The 23,982-nt window shown below is 45.8% G+C and overlaps 1 protein-coding gene across 1 annotated transcript in view; it reads left to right on the top strand.

The window, feature by feature from the left end:
• LOC146205325 (cytoplasmic dynein 2 intermediate chain 2-like) overlaps positions 1-23,779 on the top strand; it is a 139,011-nt gene extending 115,232 nt beyond the window's left edge. Inside the window, exons 3-11 of the mRNA XM_084589969.1 lie at positions 3,358-3,570; positions 9,040-9,092; positions 9,780-9,958; positions 11,281-11,411; positions 12,035-12,188; positions 14,458-14,562; positions 19,179-19,348; positions 21,313-21,515; positions 23,506-23,779. Of these exons, the coding sequence (XP_084446095.1) occupies positions 3,358-3,570; positions 9,040-9,092; positions 9,780-9,958; positions 11,281-11,411; positions 12,035-12,188; positions 14,458-14,562; positions 19,179-19,348; positions 21,313-21,515; positions 23,506-23,644 (1,347 nt within the window). The 3' untranslated portion in view covers positions 23,645-23,779. The remainder of the gene's footprint in view (positions 1-3,357; positions 3,571-9,039; positions 9,093-9,779; positions 9,959-11,280; positions 11,412-12,034; positions 12,189-14,457; positions 14,563-19,178; positions 19,349-21,312; positions 21,516-23,505) is intronic.
• Positions 23,780-23,982: the final 203 nt, after the last annotated feature.

Raw genomic sequence — 23,982 nt, 5'->3', positions numbered from 1 at the left:
AAGTCCCTATATGAAACTTTGAAGGAGATAAAAGGAGTGTTGGACATTGCAAATAAATATATTTCAGGCAGGCCCAAATCCGTCACGTTTTTTGCGAAGCGAAATAATTGGCGCAACAAAAAAAGAGGGACCAAGATGGGGGCGATGAGGAAGTGGATTTGGGACACACGGTGGTATACAACAATACTGCGGTTCGAAAGGCTGATACTTTTAGTTTTGCTTTTATTATTTTATTATCCTACGGTTTACTATCTACATTGCTTAGTAATCGCTTGATTTTGAGCCTTTCTACAATGTACACGGATCGTCTGTCAAGCGGCAACAAACAATAATGTTTGGCCTTTCAGGGATACCTGCCACACCAGTGTCCAAACAGAGCCACGGGATACGAAGGAGGCGGGTGTCCAGGGACGCCAATGCTGCGATGCAGAGGTACTCTCCTCCTGCTAAGTTCAGTGTTTATAGGCAGTCGCATGCACTCATCCTGGCTATCATCATTTTCAGTAAAAGCCGACGACCCTTGCCTTTCACATTATGCGTTGTGTGGATTAATCACACCGCAATTTTATTTATATTCTGTTCCTCCTCGTATTTGTTTATTTAGGTGTGTATCAACGGCTTTTTTTTTTATTCGATATTTTGTTGCCTCAGGGCATCGGTAGGGTAAGAGATGAAAGATGAATAAATGATTAAATGAATGGCAGAAAAAGTTGGCTGATTTTATGAAATCCAGGAGTGAGCGATGATGAGGTCCCTGCGTCCAAGCGATATATGAGGCAGGATTGGTTGCTGAAAGGCCAGCTATCGTCAGGTGCCGGATTCGTGTTGGCTTCACTGCTGGGCAGTGCCACAAGTGGTGAATGTCGGCTTCAACATTTTCGTTTTTACAGATCGGGCACCCTGGGCGGGGATACAAGTGTCGGAAGTGACACCACGTTCTAGTGACAGCTGGTATGAGGGCAACACCGACCCGGATCCTCCTAAGCGCAACCTCCTCTGCGCGGGTGAGACCGCGGGGAAGGGATATCGCACACGGTGCACGTGTGCGGCGCCGGAGGTGTTCCTTTCTTGATAAAAGGAGGGTAGCGTCGTCCACTTCAAGGAGCCGTGGCATTGATGCGTCTTGGTTCAAGAGGCGGGTCGCTAAATCAGCTTGACTGTGGAAAGGCAGCAGGTCCCGTGGGACCCACTCAATGCGTACTGACTGCGGGATGCGCGCCGCAAGCTGGTGGATGTTTTGGCATAATTTAGGGCAGCGGCTGACACGTCGGAGCGAACGTACTGCTTGAAATGCGTCAATGCGGATGACAACGTGGGCTGCAGGTAGCATGGTTATGGAAGCCACGGAGAAGAGTGCCTCCTGAACAGCTTTCTTCCTGCTATTTTTCAGCACTGCACAAGAATGAATAGAAAAAGAAAAGTGCCACCAAAAAATTCGGGGGTCACTTAAAGGCTAACTGCAACATAATTTGTCGCCCCGCAAAAGGAACGTTTCTTAGTAGTGCGTAAAATAGAGTGCTATAAATAAAACATGACATTTGTATTTAAAATGAGTGTTTCAGGAATCGCTGGCGGAAACAGTCATTTCTGAAACCAAAACGTAAAAGTACCGCTGTGGAGACGCTAACGCTGCGTTTTAGTTTTATATTCATTATTTTTTACCACACTACACACAAGGCCTCCCTCTAATCAAGTAGAATGAATGCGTCTCGATTCCCATCTAATTACTCTTACTTTATTTTCAGCGCAATTTTTTTCAGCACTTTACATTCTCACATGTCGCAGTGACGTTTTAATCGTCAACTTTTTGATCACTATATAATTATTAGTCACCATACTCAATAATCACAATATAATCAATATAATCGTCACCTTATAAACAACTCTAACCTTATAATCACAGTTGTTCTGATATTTTGATCATTTCGATTCTATGTGACGTCACGACCCCCCCCCCCCCCCCCCCCCCCCCCGACCAATCCGGATTTTTACGACACGCCGCAGGCGACGCCAGGTTATCCGCTTAACGTGGCCTTTAACTCCATCGTGTTGAATCGAAAAGAACATCGCCGTAAAATAAATACAAGATTGGTTCAGTCGTTGCTTACATGTACACTAAAAGAAGAAAGAAAAATATTCTATGTGCAAAGTGTTTACCCACAACACATGATACGCGTCAAAATGCACGAAATATTCCAAGAACAACAACAAATGGCCAAGATGCATAAAAAGAAAAAATACACGTCAAAGTAAAGATAAGTGCACTGCAGTCTGAATACGCATTCAGATCATTGCAGCTATATAGCTTCGTCATCATGGCACACCTGTGACAGACGCAAAATGGAGAAATCGTAAAACACTGCTGCTAATAAGGGGCTAGCTGGGCACTAACATCTACGCAAAAATAGCCATACGAAAAAAGAATGCTAAACAGTTTACCTAGAATTTTAATAGTTGACGAGAAAGTGTATGTAGTCGTGGTTCGAACACGAGACCACCGCCTCAGCGGGGCAGTCGATCTACGAACTGCGTTAACCGCAACGGCTCACAGGGTAGGGTGAGAGCGAATTGATCAACAACGCTAATTTGGAACGGTGCTGGTACAAATTTTAAGGAAATCCATCAAAGTGGAGTAGAGGGTAATTGCTCGTCATCATCCATTCAAACGAAGCCTATGAAAGGCAGCTGTGCAAATTCCACGAATCATTGGATTAGCACCGTTCCCATTTCGGGTTGTTAATTCGCTGTCGTCCTGCCATATACTAGATATATCCCGGCTAGCTTATTTTGATACAGAGTAGCTGCCCCCCTGAAGCAGTGGTCCCTTGTTCGATCCCCGACCAAGACGAATTTTGAAGCGAAAGCTTCACTACGCCATGTAAAGCCAAGGTCACCGTGCCGGGCGCAGGCCACAACACTACTCATGCGGCCCGTCTTCTTCTTTTCTTCTTCTTGCCATATTCCGAACCTTTTTTTTTTCCTATGTTTATTGCCTCGGGGCATAATGAAGGATGAAGGGTATGGCCAAATAAATGAAAAAAGTTTGGCTGATGCAATGAAGTCTAGGAGTGAACGATGATGCGGTCCCTGCGTCGAATTCGGATTCTTGCTTCCCGTATTACTTTTCTTCTTGGCGTGTTCCGAATCTCCTTGCTCCATTTAACCGGCTTCTTTTGTAAATAAAGAGCTTTACAACGGGTAACCATTAGTAATGAAGCTTTCGCTCACACACTAGTTTCGATCAAGCTAAACTATCAACAATTTTTTCTTCAACCACGAAATTTCTGTGAAAGGTGTGGACAATACCGAACATGCGCCACCATGCTGTCGCAGTCAGTAAAATCGAGGTTCGTGCAGGCCCAAGCGTCGCCAGAAGTTGTGGCAGCCGTGGAGCCAAGGGCGTACGACTGGCCATCCTTAGCTACGTTCATGCGCCAGGCCTACCCCAGGATGAAGCAGGAGCTCGAGCGGGCTTCCAGGAGCAGCGCCTTTCGCGGCTACACACTGCTTGCTGACACGCGCGAGGGCAGCGTTTCTCGTCTGTACCGCGACGGGGCTCTGCCTCGAGAGGTGGGTTCATTGGCAATGCCAGTCTGAAGAAGTCACCTAAGTCGTGTACCCATATGCGACGCTTTCGAGCCATGCGTAAAAAAAAAAAAAAAAAAAAAGAAAGAAAAAAAAAAGAAAAAAAGAAAAAAAAAAACGCTTCACTTAGTCTTTTTCCTGTGCTGCTGCGGCAGGAATGACACCGTTTAGCCTTGCAGAACCTACCCTTCAATATGACGTCAATGACATAGCCGTTATTGACCCGAAGAAATAGAACAGTCTCATGATGCGGTTCCCTTCTAGAGTTATATCATAGCGGAAGCCTGCTGGCGCGGACATGTACCAGATTACAGGATGTCAGCTGCGTGTGCACAGCTGATATTCTCTTGCCTGCCCCCTTGCCCCATTCGTGCCATTGCGCGTGGACGATGTAGCTGTAACGTCTTGCTGGCCTGCATCCCTACTTTCTCAAGTCAATGTGGCTGTGCACATGGTGTGCGAGCAAGACAAAAACGTTCAGCGTCGACCTCAGGAGATGCCCGCGCGGCAAACGTGGGTGTCAGCAGCAAACTGAGCTTCCTCAGTTCTTTTTCAATGCGTGCAATTGCATCTGCAACGAAGAAGTGAGCGTGTACCTCAGAATTGCGAATTAGTTATGTGATAATTGGTGAGATGAGTGGGTGCGCTTCCTGGAATGTGTTAAACAGGGGTTGGACTTAGCAGTTTGACCTAAATACAGGAATAAAGGGTGCTTAATTTATTCCTAAAATCGGTTTTGACGATTGAATGTCAGAATTTATAGCATGCACGTCACAATTAGATGGCAGTTATAGTACCAGTTAGAGTAGGTGTCTAGGAAAAATTTAAGAAAATGCGTGAGTTAAGAGCGCGGTGAGACAATAGCCTTTGGAACTAAGTACTGTAGTTTTGAGTTTACGGGCACTGGGATCCATAAACTTGGATGCGCCGTTGCAGATCAGGAGGCTCCCCCTGGTAGTCAAGCGCCATCGGCTACCGCACAGCGCCGTCCGCTCAGGCCTATCGCCAGTTGAGGACTGTTGCTTAAGCATGTTTTTCCACTGCATGTAAGGACACTACCAACTTCTGAAAGTGAAGCAAGCAACTGTCAAAGAAACATCATGCTTAGAGAACGCTAAAGAGTAATGTTATAGCTTCCGCGACGGATAAGCGGCAGTTTTATTGCTGCCACCTACCCGCGAAGCACATGATGCATGGCCCTCGCCTTCAGCGCAGGCAACTAGGGCATGACAACAAGTTCTTTAAAACAGTTTACTTTTATACTTTTTGTCTAGTCATCTGATTATTCAATATTTTCGTTTTTAGCTAAAACTGTGACTTCTTTCTGCTAGGATATCTCTCAGTACTATCATCCGTGTGTTTATGTTACGGCTATATGGGCAGCTCGTTCAAAAAATTGCCGTCACTTTTGACTACTCAGGAACGTAGTATAAAATCAAAGCAAAAAAATAATAATGAGAAGAAGGACATGATTTTTGTGCGTTGAGTAATATTTCCTGAAAACAAAACGAAACATGCGTTCTGTAATAAACACAACAAAGAGAGTGAATTCTTACGAAAAAAAAAAAACTAAAAGAAGTCCAATCCCTAGCTCCAGCCTGCACTACGCACTTTCTTTTCTATGGACACACGTCCCACGTTTATTTTCTTTATGCAGTCTGCTATCGGGACAGCTAGAGAGAGAGAGAGAGAAAACTTTTAATGAGCATATAATCAGTAAAAATTCGCAGGAGCTGGGTGGTCGGTGCCCCTAGTCCAGGGCTCCGCTGGCAGCAGCTGACTTGTGGACTAGCTGGATAATCCAGGCTTGCTGGTCCAGGTTGTCGCTGGTCAGGGCCGCCTCCCACTGCTCGTGTGTCGGGCATGGCACTATTAACGTTGGGTCAGGTTTGTCCCAAGAGATGCGATAGAGTGTGGGGCTTGCACCGCACCAAGGACAGTAACTCGTGTATTTTGTTGGGCTTATCTTATTTAAAATGTGAAGATTAGGGAATGTGTTTGTTTGTATTTTTCTCCAGTCTATAGCGTCCGAGGAAGGAAGTTGTTTGTGTGGTGGTGAGAAAATTCTTCTTTCTAACCGTAGGTGTTCCAGCCTGTCGCCGTAGGGTCCTAGGAGAGGGGTGAGGTAGGGATGGGGATCCGCCCGGTTTGTGAGAGCTCGGGCTAGATCATTCGCTACCTCATTTCCTTCTAGGCCTTCGTGTCCAGGTGTCCATGTAATTGTGTGCGTCTGGGAGATGGAACGTAATATTGCACACGCTCTTTTGTGAGGTTTTCCCGCCGGGTAGTCCCTGCAGGCTGGTTGGGAGTCCGTCACTACGTGTGATGACTTCTTTTGGTTGTCTTGTGTTTTTATGGTGATGGCTATTGCCAGTGATTCCGCTTCCGCAGGATCCTTGGCATAGATCGAAGCCTGAATAATTGGCCTCTTCTTGTGGTCAACTGCAGCTATTGTGAACTTGCCAGGTTCGCCGTAAGCCCCTATGTCCACGTAGACAACTGCCGCGTCTTTAGACAATTGTTTTTCCAATGATTTGACTCTGGCTTTCCTTCGACCCTTCTGTAACTCACGGTGCATGTGCTTGGGTATCGGGTTCACATAGATGTTGTTTCTTGTGGATGTCGAAATTTGTGATTTGATCTCAGAAGTTCTTAGTGCCTGCCATAGCCCTAGTTTTGACAGGATTTCCCTACCCGCCTGCGTTGTTGTTAGGCGTTGTTTCTGACTCTCTAGAACCGCCTCCTTGAGCTCCTCGAAGTTGTTGTGCACTCCGAGTGCCCAAAGACGTTCCGTTGATGTTGTTGGCGGGAGGTTTAGGGCCGTTTTATAGGCTCCTCTTATGATAGTGTCAATGGCCCTTTTATCAGTGAACCTAATTTCGTGATATGGGAGCCCGTAGGTAATCCTGCTAACGACTAGGGCTTGTACAAGGCGGAGGGTGTCCTCCTCCCTCATCCCTTTCCGGTGCCAGGTCACCCTTCTAATCATTCTGGAAATTTGGTTGACTGTGGTTTTGAGTGTTTTGATTGTATAATCCACTCTCAAATTGCTTTGCAACCACAGCCCCAAAACTCTGATCTTGTCCTTCTCTTGAATTATCTGGTCTCCTAGAGAGAGCTGAATTTCTCCTGGGGACTTGTAATTTTTTCTGTGTAGCCTGATAAGTTCGGATTTTTCTGGGGAGCATTGAAGACCGCTCCCCCCGGCAAATTCCTCGACTAGGTCTATAGCGGCTTGCAGAGCTTCTTCTTTTTGCGCCAAGGATCCCTGAGTAGCCCAGATGGTGATGTCGTCCGCGTATAAAGTGAAGCCAATAATATCAGTGCGGGTCAACAGTTTTTTTGCTAAATTTATCATTGCTATGTTAAATAGCATTGGAGAGATTATAGAACCCTGCGGTGTACCTTTGTTCGGCATGGGTACTTTTGGTGATCGGATCTCTCCAATTCCTATGGTGGCTGTGCGATCTGAAAGGAAAGCCTTCACGTATTTGAAAATTTTCTCCCCGCAGTTGATACTGTTTAATTCGTGCAATATGGTTTGGTGGCCAATGTTGCCGAATGCTCCTTTGAGATCTAGTGCCAGAATGAAATTTTCGCCTTTTCGGGGTATGGTGTTGATGACTTCTTCCCTAATCCGGAGGAAAGCATCTTGCGTGCAGAGTCCCTTGCGGAAGCCCAGCATGCAGGAAGGAAAGATGTTTTCGTCGATGTAATTTTGGAGCCTTAGGTGGACTACTTTTTCATAGAGTTTTCCCAGGCAAGAAGTGAGGGAGATAGGACGGAGACTCTCCACAGCCGGTGGCTTTCCAGCTTTGGTATGGTGATGATATCCGCGTGTCTCCAAGCTGATGGGACCTGTCCCTTCTCCCACAGTTCTTCGTTGATGTACTTCGTTAGGTCTTGCAGATGTTCGGTGCTTAAGTTCCTAATCATAGCGTAGGTGACTTTGTCTCCTCCAGGGGCAGTGTTTCTTGTAAATGTACGGGCGGCTGAGTAGACCTCCGCCAGTGTTATGGGGGAGTCAAGGGAGGGGTTCGGTTGACCCACATATGAAGCTTGGCAAGCCGGAGTAGGGTCTCCTATGTATTTCTTGTGCATGGCGGTGATCAACTCTGCATCTGTGCCCGGGACAGCTAGGAAACCTTGGCAGACATTACTATATGAATGACCTCATCCCGACCGCTTACTTGGCCTCGGCTGTCGAGTCTGCTTAAGATATATATATATATATATTTATATATATATATATATATATATATATATATAAGATCGAGTGCTGAAGTTTTATTATTGATAATGTCCTGCTGGGCTTTCCAATCTTATGCCCACAACGTGCAAAGAAGGTGTTAATTTAGAACTTACCTATTTGTGCGCTGAAACGGGCAAAAATCGTAATTGCCATGAGCAGCATAAGGACCTTACTGTATACGTCGTTATAACGCGCCGTTTTTCCTCTTCCGAAAATCCGTGCAAATAATCTACCTACAGAGGTGTCTGGGTCCAAGTTCCAATTTGCCACTTCAAAGCGATTGAAACGTCACCTATTTATCTCCTTTTTGTTTTTGCTGGCAGCAAAGCATTGCTAAAATCGCCTCTGGATTAAGATGCACGGATAGCTAAAGATAGTTCTTCCCAAGAGAAATGCGAGCGATAGCAGTTACTGCGTGCTCTGCACGGCAAACAAGCAATTAGCTGGCGCTCGACACCATATGCTCACGTCGGAAAGCGGTTGGGAGCCTTTGAATCGTGCCCGGTGATTGTTCTAATAAAAGCTGTCATCTCGAAAAAAAAAATAACAAACATGGCTCTTAAAGCATTCAGGATGGCCATAGCTTTACAGGGTTATTCTGGTGCCCCATGAAAAGCAGTCATAAATGTGGTATCCAAATGTGGCCATACCTCAGTAATCCACTTTTTTTTTTTCTCCCTTCCGAATCGACAAACATTGGAGGGCAACGCAATCGTAACGCCCGTTCTTAGAGACGCGCGGAAGAACTTAGAGATCACTGCAAAAACTGCATCGGGAGAATGCGAAAGCATTAGCGCCTGCGCGACGTTGGCGGCTCCTAGTCGACGCCCTTCTACATCTACTTACACACATGTCACAACTTAGCACTTTTTGTCTCATGACCCATGACTTACACGACTCATGAATTATATGATTCGATACTCTAATGTCATGTGACTCATGACTCGTTGGTGATACGGCACTTCCTTTAACATGACTTACAGCTCTCATCTGGTCGTTTACTGATGGCGTCACGAGGGCACAAACTTCCGGCGACACATTTTAGTGGACACTTCCGGTTCCAACGTAGCTTACTAATGATTTCGCATTAATAAAAAAAAATCAAGAGATGACCTTGAGACACAGTTGAATTAATTGTACCTCTTAGAACAAACTTCACCTCATGGTCGTATAAGACATGAACTTTTTTTTTTTTTTTGCAGCTTCATTGCACGGATGCATCTTGGAACTCCACTGGCTCCATTGTAGCGTTTTCATATCCTTTGACTCCTAGATACGTCGTCTAAGCGTCTCTATCCTACTTGCTGTGCACGCTTTTAGTAAAAAAAGAAAAGAAACACTTGAAATTTGCACTGGAAAGTTGAAGGCCGGAAAAATTATGAACAGTTACACAGCAAGTTAGGGAAAAAACACTATCTGCAACCTGTAATATTGCGTTGGCCCATGGTTTACGCATTTGAAATAAACCAAGTAGGAATGCACAGTTACGCACCAACGATTTACGGATAGTGTTAAGTGACATTAACTCGCCTTCAAGTTTTCGAAGGTAAGAACGAGCGAAGCCATTCCTCAACAGCTGCCGTATTCACCTTATTTTAGTGCACAACTTTCTTAAACCAAGTTTAAAACTCAGAATAACATGCAGTTACAATGCAGCACAAAGCCGAAATTCCACTATAGGAACAATTTCATTTCAGACGTTTAGATGATGTGTGGGTCCACCCGCAAAAGTTAACCTCATTAGGTGCAATATCGATTCGGTTGTTTTACCTGACTCATAACGCCTATGCTGCGTCTCTGAATGTCTGCCTGAACAAGAATTAAGTTTACGATTCTCTAATAAGTATATAGTTTAGGATGGTTGCAACGCGACATTTCCGGTGCCGCACCGTTTATTGCTGCCAATTGCCAGTGTGCGCATCCTTAACGGAACCGTTAGCACATGTGGCGTCGCCAATCACGAGGAATGGTGCACTCATGAAGCCGGCGTACGGCTTTGGAATCCACATCGTTCAAGCGACAGCGACCAGGCTGGCAAATTGCTCAGTACGGACACCTGTGTTACCTCGGTTGGTTTTCACCCGCAGAAGCCTTCAGTCGTAGTCGCCGGCACAGTGCACGGTAAGTTTGCGCACGTATAATTCCTACGAACTGTCGGTTGTTTAAGTAATAGCGGAGATTTTTATGCCCAGCGTTTTTTTATTTTTTTTTTCAGCGGGAAGCTATTCGTGAACGATATTATTTTGTAACTCATAACAATGAACCATAACAATCAACATATCCAGAGGCCTTTCCTTGGGAACCTTGAAGTTTTCTGCTGTATTCAAAAACGCACCCAATTGGTTTCCTGGGGGCAGTCGTAACTACTCGGTGCGAGCCCAGGACGAACTATTAAAGCAAGGTTTTGTATCGGAAGCTTAGACAATTCCCATAACTATGTTCATAACAGTACCTTACAATATTCCATAGACGCCTCAAAATTAAAATTGACAGGAGGTTCTACTAGTAACAGCGTGTTCAACGCTCTGACATGCTATTCAGTGCTCGGGAGATTAGCCGCCTGCTAAAATAAATTAACCACAATTGCGGCACTGAAATTCCTTGGCAGCACCAACTCGGTCTTTGTCACATGGGGAAGACGCAGGAATGAAGTCTTTATTCGAATGTCCTGTCCTTTTGCGTGATGCTTGGCCAGTGCTGCACACAGATAAAGTAGGCATTGTAGAGAAAATAGGTTCATTCCCCATCTATTGCATGTGTTTCACTTCGTAAAACGTTTCATCGAGAATTGAAAAAAAAAAATCATCAAATAAATAAGAATGGTGCATGTATAAGCATGACTTGAACCTAGTTATATACGGCGAAAGCTATGTAATGTATAATTTTGCAACCCGCTGCGGTGGCTCAAAGCGCTCGGCTACTGAACCGGAGTTCCCGGGTTCCAACCCAATCGCGGCGACCGCGTTTCGATAGAGGCGAAACGCAAAGCCTTCCGTGTGCTGTGAGATGTCAGTGGTCGTTAAAGATCCCTAAGTGGTCGAAATTATTCCGGAGCCTTCCGCTACGGCACATCTTTCTCTGTTTCACTTCCACTTTCCTCCCTTCGCTTACGGGGCGATTCAGGTGTCCGCCGATAAGTGTGACCGATACCGCGCCTTTCCGTTCTTATAAACCAATCCACAAGTCACAGGCATGGTTTTGTACGGCTTAGCAAGGTTGCACAAGATCTGATATGGTTTTAATCAGGGGGACGCTCAAGCTAAGAGCAGATTCGATGCCGCCTTTAACACCATCTTCTCATGTCGCAATTTTTAAATATTTAATGTTGGTTTTTAGGGAAAAGAAGGCACAGTATCTGTCTTTACTCAAGGTCATTTGGGCCCAGCAAATCCGAAGTTGCATCGCGAGTAGCAGGGCTTACGCTTAAAACGTATTCTCTTCAGGGGACGTCTTAATGTGGGATGTCGAAGCCGCAAACGAACAATGGGCGTCATCCCCAGTGGTTATGCACGACAACCATCAAGATATGGTGAAAGGCATTGAATGGATTGGAGACACCCACGATACGCATTGCGTGAGTAACCAGTGCGAAGGACTTTCCTTGATGCTTCAGTGTTATGTCGCAGACAGTGCGTAACAGTAACGGTTGCGGTCACGGTAGACATAACGGGACCAGTAACTGGAGCAAGTTTACTTTTCTATGGCATCATCTGTTGCTCATTACAGAGCGTGATCAGGCATCAGGTCAGATAAGGTAGAAATCTGTGCCTGTGTAGTATGTATAATGGATGACGACAGCACACGAGGCGATCGATGGTTAGGTAAAAACGTGCATATTTTACGCCAGCCTAATTTGACGTTTTTTGTCCTGTGCGCTGTGTTTGTTCATCAAGGGGGCATTCATCGGTATAACTATAAGAATATTACAGTCTTAACTGCTAGTGCTAAGTGGCCGCGATCACGTAGCGATATTTATAGCGCAGCAAAAAACTCTACAGAACCTCTCGTTAGTATAGCGCGCCTACAAGTCCACTGCCCGCTGCAAGTGCCATTAATAAAGAACTCGATTTCAAAGTGTTGTAGATCTTATACGTTTTTAAAAGACCTACGCTTTGCTGCGAACTGTACCAAACTTATTAATCACTTTGTTCTTTCAAACCGCAAAACTTTTCTGTGCTTTTTTTTTTTTTTTTTCAGCTGCTGAGTTGCGGTTTGGATGGTTTGATCATACAATGGAGTCACGACACTCGAAAAAATAATTTAGAAGCGAGCAATTACTATCTGCTGCTAGCTGAAAACGTACGGCTCCACAAGAAGACTATCAGTGGAACCACTACACCGTATATAGGAGGCAAGTCATGATTTTGTTTTTACTAAGCATCTTGCCTCTTAGCCAATGAAATCACGTGACGCCAAGACAGAAGCATATACAGCTGGCACTTCGGGCATGCTCCAAAACAACAAACGTTCGTGCGAATAGAAAATGAAAACGCAACTACCGATTTTCATGTCAGCCAGTCAAAGCATGAGCAGCAGTTATACGGAAGACGCTGCAACGTTGTGCTACTGAGTCCTGCGCGTAGACCGTGCAAGCCTACCATGGAACAGTTCCTTTGACACAGCTGACTTTATCGGCTTAATTCTCATGACACTGAAATGTGTGTGAGGGGGAGGGGCAATAATATCTTCCTCTTCACCCTTCAATCTCATCCTAGTGATTACAACTTTCGGATCTTTCCAGTCGCTCATTATCACATATTTTAGTAGCCGAATATTCCGTTAACCCTTTTTTTAATGAACAGTCGCGGTGCAAATAACTCCAAATTTACGTATACTAAATAAAACAAAAGCCGCACAATAGAGGTGACATTGCGAGGCTTGTTTTACTAAGTAGGCCCAAGGAAATAAGAGTGAAGAGAGAGAGAGAGAGAAAAAAAAAACGTTATTCAACTTCATTTGTACATGCATATCCTAATGCTTGATATCTAATCTGTCCAGCAGCGGCCATAACCATTTTCACTCTCTGACTAGCGGGCTCGTGCTCTAGATCCCACTTCAATTGCGTTATCACGGTGCACAGTTCGTAAACACACACCATGCGCTTATCGACCTAAACATCTCGCTTAGAGAATCCTGAAATTATCACAGTATACCTATACTGCGCAAGTATAACGTTGCTCTAGAATATTATAAATTTGACGTTGTGCACATACCACCGCTATATGGTTTTGCACATGGTAAGCGGCTTTCCAAGACAATCTACAACTGCTCTGTCGACACTTTGTTCTTGAAGCCAACAGTCAGAAAGTTAGCTAATTATTCCCCACTGATTAATCAGTTTTTTTTTTTAACAAAAATAGTGATGACTAAGCCACGATGCTGTCAGCGGCGCTCAGTTTGCTTCCCAGGGTTAGTAGGGCACTCTGGCTGCTTTAAATGCTTGGTTGAATTTAGCTGAAACTCAGTGTATATATTTTATAGTGAATGGCATATCAGATGAAGTGACTTTCAATCTTGTCTTCACTCTAGAATAATTGTCATTTTTGTATTGCGCATTTAGTTGAAATAACCCCCTTTTTTTTTTTTTTTTCTAAAGGGACAAGTGTGCAAGTAGGCTATGGCTTTTCTCTTTTAAGATGAAAATAGATGCCGGAGTTTTTGTCGCCTCTGTGCTTACGGCTGAGAGTTTCTGAACTAGGTTATGCTATTTCAAAGCTGTTTTATGCATAAAACATAGTGTCGCTGCTCAAGTTCAGCTAAACACTGCTAACCTAGTTTTTTTTTTCTTTATTAAACAGTGCCGGCAAGTGACCGAGGAAGATCTGTAACATCACTTTTATTTCTTGGATGATATTTCATTTGGCCCTTTTGTTGTTAAGGAATTTTAAACCAATTCACTCTGTATATCGTTTTTTTTTTAATATATTGTCAGCAATAAAGTTTTTTGACGTTCTTCATGGAAGGCGTATAGCACACAGAAGATCAAGGGATTCAGAAAGACGGACAGAAGCGCAGAACAGTGCTTGCGCCTTTGGCTTCCACCAAGAACGTCTTTAAATTATAGGTTTTCTGTCGTAATCGCACGCCGTTGCAGAGCTTTCGCGTCGCGTTTCCGGGTCAAAGGAAGCTATTTTCTTTCTACCTTCTTCATTTGCGCAAAGACAGCGTGCGACCATAGGCTGCATGAAATGTTTCCGATCTTAACGGACCCTATGGGAGGCTGGCGGCACAGCGGGTTGCATCGGCGCCTGCCGGGTATAACGAGCTGCAAGTGCGACGTGGCTGTGAGACGGACGCGTAATCGCCTAATCCGACAGAGCCGCAGGAAAAGTCTAGCGGATTAAGGAAAACGTTCCAGCTCGAACCGCTTCCTACCGCGAGACCGCCTTACTGCTGCCGCCGCTGCGTGTCTGTTTCCGTCAACGTCATCTACGGAAAACTCGCGCCCGTGAAGAAAACAAGTTAGGCAGGGGATCCAGGAACCACGCGGCGGAGCTCGGGGCTGGGATGCGGGCAAGGGGCGGTTCCGCCGTTTGTTGCCCAACCGCCCGGGATAGCGCTGCCACTTTGCATTGCTTGAAGCAGCACTCACGCTTTTTTTCTCTTTACCTCTCTTGCAGTGACGTCCCTTGCCAAAAACCATTTCGACCATAGCGTGTTTGTGATGGGAACTGAAGGAGGCGGAGTTCTTCAAGGATCGCTTAGCTTATCAAAGCCGATAGCACGTAAGACTTCCTCCATGTAGCACATTCGAGTCTGAGCACTCTTGGTGCACGAATTTTCCGCGCTGCTCGTTTGCAAAAGCGGTCTCGCTTGCCGCAAGCGTAACGCGCATGAGTACCATGTCCTGTTGTGCTCTGACCTGAAGGCTGTTTCGTATTAAAGGTAGTGCTGACCTGGAATGGAGGTAACTGAGCCACAAGGTGCTTTATTTCCTAGGATAATTTCATTAAGTTAGTAAGCAGGTGGTTCCAAATTACAGGCCTCACTTTTTTTTTTTATTCTTAGGGCAGTAGTTTTGATGTTTATAACCAAAAATTTCGTAAGTCGAGACATGTGAACGCGAGGGTCATGAATAAAGTGACACATTTATGCGTGCAAAATTGTCAGCTACGTTACTGAAAAAAAAAAAAAACTACAAAAAAACCTGAAGCGTTACGTGCGATGAAAGCATTATAAATTCACGACGAGGAGCACTTTAGGGCGCATCTTAACTAAGGGAATGCGGCCACTACTAAACTATACACAAACATCGTTTAATCCATAACAAGTCGTGAGGTCACAGATTTTGCAGGAATCAGGTTATCGGTAACAAAGGAGGAGGACTTCTCGAAGTGGTTGATCGACAAACATAAGCGCAAGAGCCTTCTCCGGTTCCTGCATGAAAATACCTTACATTATTTCTTATTTAACGAACCCAAATTAGGCCCTCTGGCAAGGGCGCGAAAAAAAAAAATTCAGCTTTAAAGCTTGGAGGTTCTTCGTAGCCTATATAGGGAGAAAGGAAAAAAGCGCATTCTTTCAATCTTACCGCATAAAACTAAATGTTTTTAACGTACAAAAAGTGCAATTGAATGAGTGAGTGAGTGAGTGAGTGAGTGAGTGAGTGAGTGAGTGAGTGAGTGAGTGAGTGAACTTTATTAATTGCTCGGGGATCTTTTTCTTCGCCTCTTCAACCGAGGCTGACAAGCGGTTGGCGCCCCCAATCCAGGGCACCACTGGCTTTCGCCAGTTTGCGAGCTCTTGTGACCAGGTAGAGCTGAGCCTCCGGGTCAGAGCTGGCCAGCAAAGCCTCCCACTGTCTTTCATTTGGGTTTTCAATTTTTTGTAGTTGATGTGAGCTGCATTCCCATGTTATGTGGTACAGGGTAGGGGTCTTCCCGCACCACGGGCACTCGTCTCTGAATGTCGTGGGATGCATCATGTGTAATATGTGTAAATTAATGAAAGTGCCCGTCTGTAGCCGCCTCAGATCTATGGCCTCCTCGTTGCTGAGCTTTTTATGCGGCTCCGGATATACTTTCCGCAAGCCTCTGTAGTGTTGTAGTATTGTGGTGTAGTCAGGGTCAAGCGGAATCAGGTCCTCTGTCCCGAGACTGTTGGGCGCACGGTAGGTTGCATGTCCTCGTGCTCCTGTCTGCGTACAAATTCCCCGTGATCCCTGCATGCCCCGGAATCCACACTAGTGTTTTAGTGTATTGTTTTGTTGGCTCGCTTGTGGAAGAAAGGATTTGGTGCGCTGCCTTAGATAATTTACCCCGTTGAAAATTTCTGCATGCGGATTGAGAGTCTGACAGTATCGTCAGACTCTCTCCCGTTTCTCTTCCTTGCCTAATGGCCAGTGCGATAGCCACTTCCTCTGCCTCCGTGACTGTACAGTTTTGGATCGAGGCGCTAACTACCTCCCGGCCTTCGCAGTCTGTGACCGTGGCTATCGGCCTTTTTGCGTTGGTTTCGTATAAGGCTGCGTCGGTGAACCTTGACGTGTCTTGTTGGCCGAATGTTTTTTCATAATACTCTGCCCTTGCCTGCCTTCTTCCCGGGTATAGGCGGGGGTCCATGTTTCTTGGTATGGGCCGAACTCGGTACCAATTTCTGACTTCCCGCGATACCTCTCTTGTCTTGTTATAAGCCTGTAGGTGTGTGCTATATCCCAGTCTTTCCAACACCCGTCTTCCCGTCCTCGTTTGTAGAAGTCTGTTTAGCTGTGACTTGATTTGGGCTTCTGCTAATTCTTGTATTGTATTGTGCAGACCCAGAGCTGCTAGTTTGTGGTTCAGTGTGTTCTTGGGGAGCTTGAGTGCGGTCTTGATAGCCATTTTGATGATGGCGTCCGCTCTGTCTTCCTCCCCTTTGGTCATATTGAAGTAGGGTAGAGCATACGCTACTCTGCTAATAACGAGGCTCCGGACAAGTTTGAGTGTGTCGGGCTCCTTCATCCCCATCTTTTTGCTGGTCACCCGTGCTATCATTCGGGCGACCTGCTGGGTCGAGGTCTTGAGCAGATTAAGTGTGTGTTGACACCTTTGATTCGATTGGAGCCATATCCCCAGGATCCTCACGGTTGTCTTTTCGGGTACTGTCTCCCCTTGCAGCCGGATCTCGAGCTTGTGGCCTTGATCTGTGGGAGCTGAGCGGTTGCCCTTCCCTCGCCAGAATCTGATCAGTTCTGATTTTCTTGATGAGCACTCCAAGCCCCTCTGCTTTAGATATTCTTCGATGACAGATGCTGCTTCTTGCAATTTCGCTTCCTTCTCCCCGAGTGATCCTGTGGTCGTCCAGATGGTGACGTCATCAGCATACATAGCGTGCTGTATGCCCTCCACCTTCTCGAGGCGCCTGGCCAGGCCAATCATTGCCACGTTGAACAGCGTGGGCGAAATGACTGCTCCTTCAGGTGTCCCTTTGTAGGGCGGGGAGAAGGTCTCTGTTTCTATATTACCAATCTTGATTTCGGCCGTCCGGTTACTCAGAAAGCTCCTAACGTACTCGTAGACTCTGGTTCCACAATTCGTGTCTGCCAGACCATCTAAGATCGCCTTGTGACTAACATTATCAAATGCACCTTTAATGTCCACTGCCAAAACCACGTGTTCTGCCGAGCGTGGGATACCTGTCAAGACCTCTTCTTTGATCTGCAGGAGAACGTCCTGGGCTGATAGCTTTTCTCTGAAGCCAAACATGGTGTCCGGCATCTGAGCGCTATCCTCTAAGTAATTTTTCAGTCTATTATTGACAACCCTCTCGAAAATCTTTCCCAGGCACGAAGTTAAAGAAATGGGCCGCAAATTCTTTATTGCCAATTTTTTCCCGGGTTTCTGGATCATGATGACCATCGAGTGTTTCCACTGCGCTGGCACCGTTCCTGCTTCCCAATGCTTGTTCATGAAATGCGCCAGTGCCTTGATATTGCTGTTGCTCATGTTCCGAATTATGCCATTAGTGATCTTGTCGTCACCAGTCGCTGTGTTTCGAGTGGCACTTGCTATTGCCGTCCGGACTTCTTCCTCCGTGATCGGCTCGTCCATTTTCGGATTTGGGTCTCCTTTGTAATCTTCTGCGTATGGATATTGATCCTCTAGGTCTACTCCGTAGCATTTGTCGTGGACGGCCTTGATCACATCTTCCTTCGTGCCTGGGAATGTGTGTAGCAACCGCTCCAGCGACTTCTGCCCCTCTCGCTTGGTTTTGGTGGGGTCCATGATGGCTTTTAGAATTCGCCATGTCTTGGAAGTGCTGAGCGTCCCCTGCAGAGAGTCGCAGAATTTGCCCCAGTTGGCTCTCGTCAGTTGTTCAGCGTACTCCGCCGCCTTCTTTGTGATCTCCATGATTTTCATCCTAAGCTTTCGATTGTGCCTCTGTTTCTTCCATCTTCTTAACAGTCCCCTCCTCGCTTCCCACAGGTGGAGTAGATGGGCGTCTATTTCTGGTGTCTCATTTGTGCGTGTCAGTTCTTGCGTAAATCTCTGCTTGTTTTTCCGCAGCGCCCCGCATCAGCTATCAAGATCCCCAATCTCGCCTTGGTCCTCCTCCTGCGCTTCTCTGAACTTGTGCCAGTTGGTAATCCTGGCTGCGCCAACCTGACGCCTGATCTTGTAGGTGTGGATGGTCGTGCTCACTATATAGTGATCACTGCCCAGATCGTTAAGCGTGTTTATCCACTCAACATCGCCACAGTTCCTGATGCATCGTAAGGTCCGGGGTAGTGTCCTTGCTCACACTGTTGCCCGTTCTCGTGGGCACTCCCGGTTCCCTTACCAGTGTTAATTAATGTCTGTCTATTAGCTCTCTAATAATGCGGCCTCTCTTGTCCTGTCGCGTGTATCCCCAGGCCAGGTCTTTTGCATTAAAGTCGTCTAATATAATTAGCTGATTTCCTGTTACCAAGTTTAATGTTTCTCCGAGAAGCCTGTCGAAGTCGATCTTTCGTTGGGAGTGGCGGCTGTATACAGTTAGGATAAAAGTGCCCTGTTTTTTGTCACTCTTTTGGACTACCTCCGTTTCAATCCCTTTAAATTGGTCATGCCGAATTGTTGTAATGTTCTTCTCCACCATTGTCGCCACCTTCCAGCTCTCGTCATTGGCAGCAAAGACCTCGTACCCGCTAATTGAAGGGGAACTGCCAACCTCCTGTAGGGCTATCACAGCCGGTGGTTTCGCTTGTGAGGCCAGCAGCTGTGACAGCATCCCTTTCTTGCGTCTGATGCTTCTACAATTGAAAGCTCTTCTGCTAGTCTGGTGGCTGAGAACGACTGGACAAAGTGTATATAATAACTTCCCACTCTCTTCTCGGGCTATTAACGCGCTCTGAGAAAACTGTACTTGTGATGCTTCGTTGCAGCGGTGGTGGAGGGCCACGCATCAGTGGAGCGTACCTACAGCTGCCCCGTTGTAGCAAGCTTCCCGCCTCATCGGGGGCACACGCTGGATGTTCACTCGTCTCCTTTCGAGAGGAACGTATTCGCGTCGGCAGGAATTGATAGAGAAGTCAAAGTGTTCAGCCTGCTACAGGTAATTATACCAGAGTTTCTAACGTGCACGTGGTATTCCAGCTAACGTACACCACAATGTTTTACACCGCTGTCTTGTAGCGGGATGCACGGTGGTCTCGCGTTGTTCGAGGTCATGCGCATTTATGACATCAGCGATCACGTGGCCCGTAGCCGCTAGCATGCGGTGAGAAGCTTATGAGCTGGGTTGCCGCAACCGGTATGCGGAGAAGGAGAATTTTTCGAATGTCTTCGCAAACTTTAACTCAAGCAATCACTGAAGGGTGATCCGGGTTGCGCGCCTGTGAAGCGATATGCACGAGCGCCATCGGCGAGATGATCCTGACGTGCATGCTCTTGATGTCAAGACGATTAGACCAAGATCGGAAAGTCGGAAGACGAAGCTGCCAGACGCAAGGCGCAGTCGTTTCAAGATTTGACACCCGGGCGTTTGGGCGTTTGGTTCAGCGTTTGGTTTTCGACAAACTCCCGAAGAACACCCAAAAATGCTGCGAATTTCAGCCACAGATTTATGCTTAACCACCTCATTGAGCTGTGGCATCTTAACGTCGCAAGGCAGGCAAGGTCAAGCGACCAGCCAACCTTAAAAATTCGCAGTATCTTCGATTGTCGCTTGTTAAAATGAATGCAGGTAACGTTGTTAGGTACAACTTGAAATACAGACTTGTTTTTTCAATCACCCTGGTTAGTTAATTATATTTCATTATTACAGAAACATTTCGATACTGTTTTTAGCTTTCAGATATTAAACGTTAGGTGATTAAACTGTCAAACGCAGTGAGAAGCTTCCGCGTGAGGTGCATTCAACTACGTTCGTTTAGAACGGTATTCGGCGACAAAAGGCAACTCGCACGGCAAGACCCCCCCCCTCCCCCCCCCCTCTCTCTCTCTCTCACGCACACACACACACACACACACACACACACACACACACACACACACACACACACACACACACACACACACACACACACACACACACACACACACACACACACACACACACACACACACACACACACACACACACACACACACACACACACACACACACACACACACACACACACACACACACACACACACACACACACACACACACACACACACACACACACACACACACACACACACACACACACACACACACACACACACACAAACCATAGTTTAAAACTATTCATCGCTTACAGCCGCTTTATAGCTCTGGTGTGGCGAGTAAAAAAGGCATGCTTTCGTCAGACATTAGATGGAAAATGAACCGTTGTATCAATATATTAACATAAACATTTCACATTTACAATAAAACAGTAAACATTAAAATATACAGCTTTTAAAACATTTACCCACGTTTTCTGCCTTCTGGACTATTCGTAGCCGATTGTCAAGTCTATCTGCAGGTGACTACGAGAAAAAAAAAAAAAAAAGGTGCTGTTTTTTTTTTTCTATTTTACCTTATAGACTGCTTACAGTCTCGTTTCATGTAAAGATGACAGGCATAATAATTTAATTACCGCTCCACCAAAATATACACATGCAACTGCTCGGCACCAAGGAGTAAAGATTGCAGCCAATGTAAACTCAAAATCCTCTGTGGCCAGTGGAAAAAGAAGACATTAATATTTTAACAAAGACTCGCGCCTCGAAGATACGATTTGGGATGCAATATATGTACGGAAAGCTCCCCTCAGTGTTTTTTAGAACTCCTTGTTGGGCTAGTATGTGCATGGCTTGTTGTTAATGACGAGTTGCCAGTGAGGAGTTTGTATTTTATGTGTGAGCAACTCGCCATTAACAACTCCCCTCAGAGCACGAGGGAAAACTCCCCCCCCCCCCCCCCTTTTTTTTTTTTTTTCTCAGAACAGCTGAATGTGCCTCTTCCGATTAGCATAGAAAGTATTTGCCCGTGAGCAAGCTACGCCGAGGGCATCAATCGCCAATGCGAGTCATCTGCTTCGGTCGCAGATGGAGGCCGTGCTGACCGTCCAGCTGCCGGAATCTGTCACCAGGGTCAGGTGGTCTCCGTCACAGCCGACCCTCTTCGCGGCTCTACAGGGTGACGGCCGCTTGGTGTTCTACGACATACGCCGCACCACGACACCCGTGGCCGAGTTCGCGCCAGACAACCCCAACGCCATGGGCACTAGTCTTGAGTTCTGCACACGCAGGTAGAGCGTTTGCAGGACTATGCTGAGCTGTCCGCCATCTTTAGCTCTCTGCCAGGTGCTGCTGTAACCGAGAAAGACGCAGGCGCGTTCCTGGAACCGACACCTAATTTAGCCATCCGGCGATTTGTAGAACATTTGACGTATTTTCATATCCAAATGTCTTTAACCAGACGGGGTTAGAAAAGAAGGGGAGAAGAGAGAACTGCCAAGGATGAAAGATCATCATACGCTGCGTAGAAACCATCGAGAATGCTTGCGTATTACTGTATTCTATAGGGCCCTGAATTTAGAGTGTTGGCACCGAACTCTTTGGTAGGCGGATAATGCCAGCGGATCAAACTTAATTTACGTCTTACCGCAGTTACACTAAATAACAGGCCAACGAATATAACGCGAGAGGCAGCTTGCGCCCGGAAAAAAAATAAAAAAAAAATATTGTGATTATAACGCGAGCTCGCGATTATAACGCAAAAATATTAACTTACAAGCAAAACATTGTCGAGGATGACAAAATAAACAGGTCTGCGCCTGAAAATTCGGAAGAAACAAGCGCCGGTGAATGGTATATTCATCGTGCACTACTCAGTTCCCTATCATTGTTTGCGAACACGCTCCCTTCGCCCCTTCCCCTTTCTTCTCCGGATTATACCCCATTTTATTTTAATTGTCCTCGAAAAACTGAAAACAAAAATAGAAAAAGAGAGGGAACTCGGACCAGCAAAATCTTTGCCGGGCTTAAAGCCAATTAAAGATAAGTAAAAGAGAACAAAAGCTCAAGATTAAAAAAACTACTTTTTTTTTTAAATAGTGAAATAAAAATTATCATAATAACAATTTAAAAAAAGAGAGAAAAAAACGAGGTCCTAGTCGCAAGGTGGTCCACAATGGCCTAAGAAGAAGAAGAGGAAGAAGAAAAAAAAAGCCCTCCATAAGGTAGCATCCAGATCTGCAAATAAAACAAAAACAGGAAACAGAACCGGAAAAGCAAAGCAGCAAAACAACGGATATACAAAAAATGACAAAGAACGTGCGGTGAAGAGACAGACTTACAGAACACAAAACCATAGGAAAAAAGAGAGACTGGAGTAAAATAGTGAGCAGGACAGTCTACAACAAAAAGAAATGAAATAGAAATAAAATCGAATGAAAAATAGAGAGTGGCAGCCTCCTACGGCATTGTAGTTGTTGGTACACAAATCCACAAAGAGAGAGAGAAAAAATATATATACCCGTTTTGCTAAGCGTCGCTACCGCTCATATCCCGTTTAGACCCCCCTTGCTACGCTGCATGTTTTGCTCGTCGGCCCAGGTACTCTTACTTGCTCTGATGACATGAGTTGGAACCCTCAATGACAATATACCTTTTTATTCCTTTCTCCTTCCACTCCAACCGTCCAGCCTCTCCTCAAGACCATTTTTTTTTTTACGGTGCCTCAATTTATGGTCCAGAGGGTGCCAAAAAAATTGGCTTCTCCACTTAACCTGCAAGCCTAATATAAGAGCTATCTTGCCAAGGAGCGAAAAAAAAAAAGTTTTATTCGAACCTTGGTTCCGAATATAGAGCAAAGTGCGTTCTCTATAATGTGGTTTCTAGGAAAATAGAATCGCGTTACAATCGTATAAATACGGTATCTCCGAAATCTCTCCGCTATTACGGGTATCGAACACGAGACCTCGTGTTCAGCAGCACTGCGACAAGTCGTTGTGGCACGTTTCTGTAACCGCTGAAAAGGCGCGGCATTCTAGTGGCAGGAGGGTTTTTCAAGTGCCAACTACTTATTCGGCCTGGGGTTGTACTTTTGTGACATTTTGTTTCGTTTTACTTTATTTCGTTGCTGATCGCGCGGTCGCCTAGCAGGCGGACGAAAGGTAAGGAAAAGGAAAAAAAAGTGCAACAACATAGACAACATACGGTCCCAGTGCCCATAGTAGTGTGATTTGTGAGCTTGAAATTCTCGACTGAACTTTTGAATGACTTCTTCGTGCGCAGCCATGATCTCCTGTTCGCTGGTCGCGGACCTGGAGCCGCGCAGGTTTGGCAGCTGGGCTCCAAGCTGGTGGCAGCGAGTGAAGCCAACCAGAGGGACATCATCCGGAGTGTGGCCAACGGTTCCTTCGTTCCAGACTGACGAGATATCGGGACAGCGCGACTCAGCGCCCACTGTACATGCCCGTGTTTCGTTTAAAGTCTGAGCGCAGAAATGTCCTTATACAGATGGAAGTGACGGACACTACCGATTATTCTGGAAATAAAGCACTCTCGTAGGACCCCCCTTTTTGGTGCGTTGCTTAGGTTTATGAGGCCTTTTCTTTACAAGGTGCATGATACCAAAAAAGTTTCAAGAGAATCTTTGTTTTTACAAGAAAGTGCTTTATTCACCTACGTTTACGCACTATAGGGCCTTCGAAAGAGCCCCCTCGCTCTGCAATAGAGAGCTCGCAGCGTTCCTGCCATTAATGGGATGTG

Source organism: Amblyomma maculatum, chromosome 1 (assembly GCF_055883805.1).
Source record: "Amblyomma maculatum isolate TAMU_Amacu chromosome 1, ASM5588380v1, whole genome shotgun sequence".
Lineage (NCBI taxonomy): Eukaryota > Metazoa > Arthropoda > Arachnida > Ixodida > Ixodidae > Amblyomma > Amblyomma maculatum.
The sequence above is the reverse complement of the archived record's forward strand: the minus strand, read 5'-3'. Positions and strand labels throughout refer to the sequence as shown.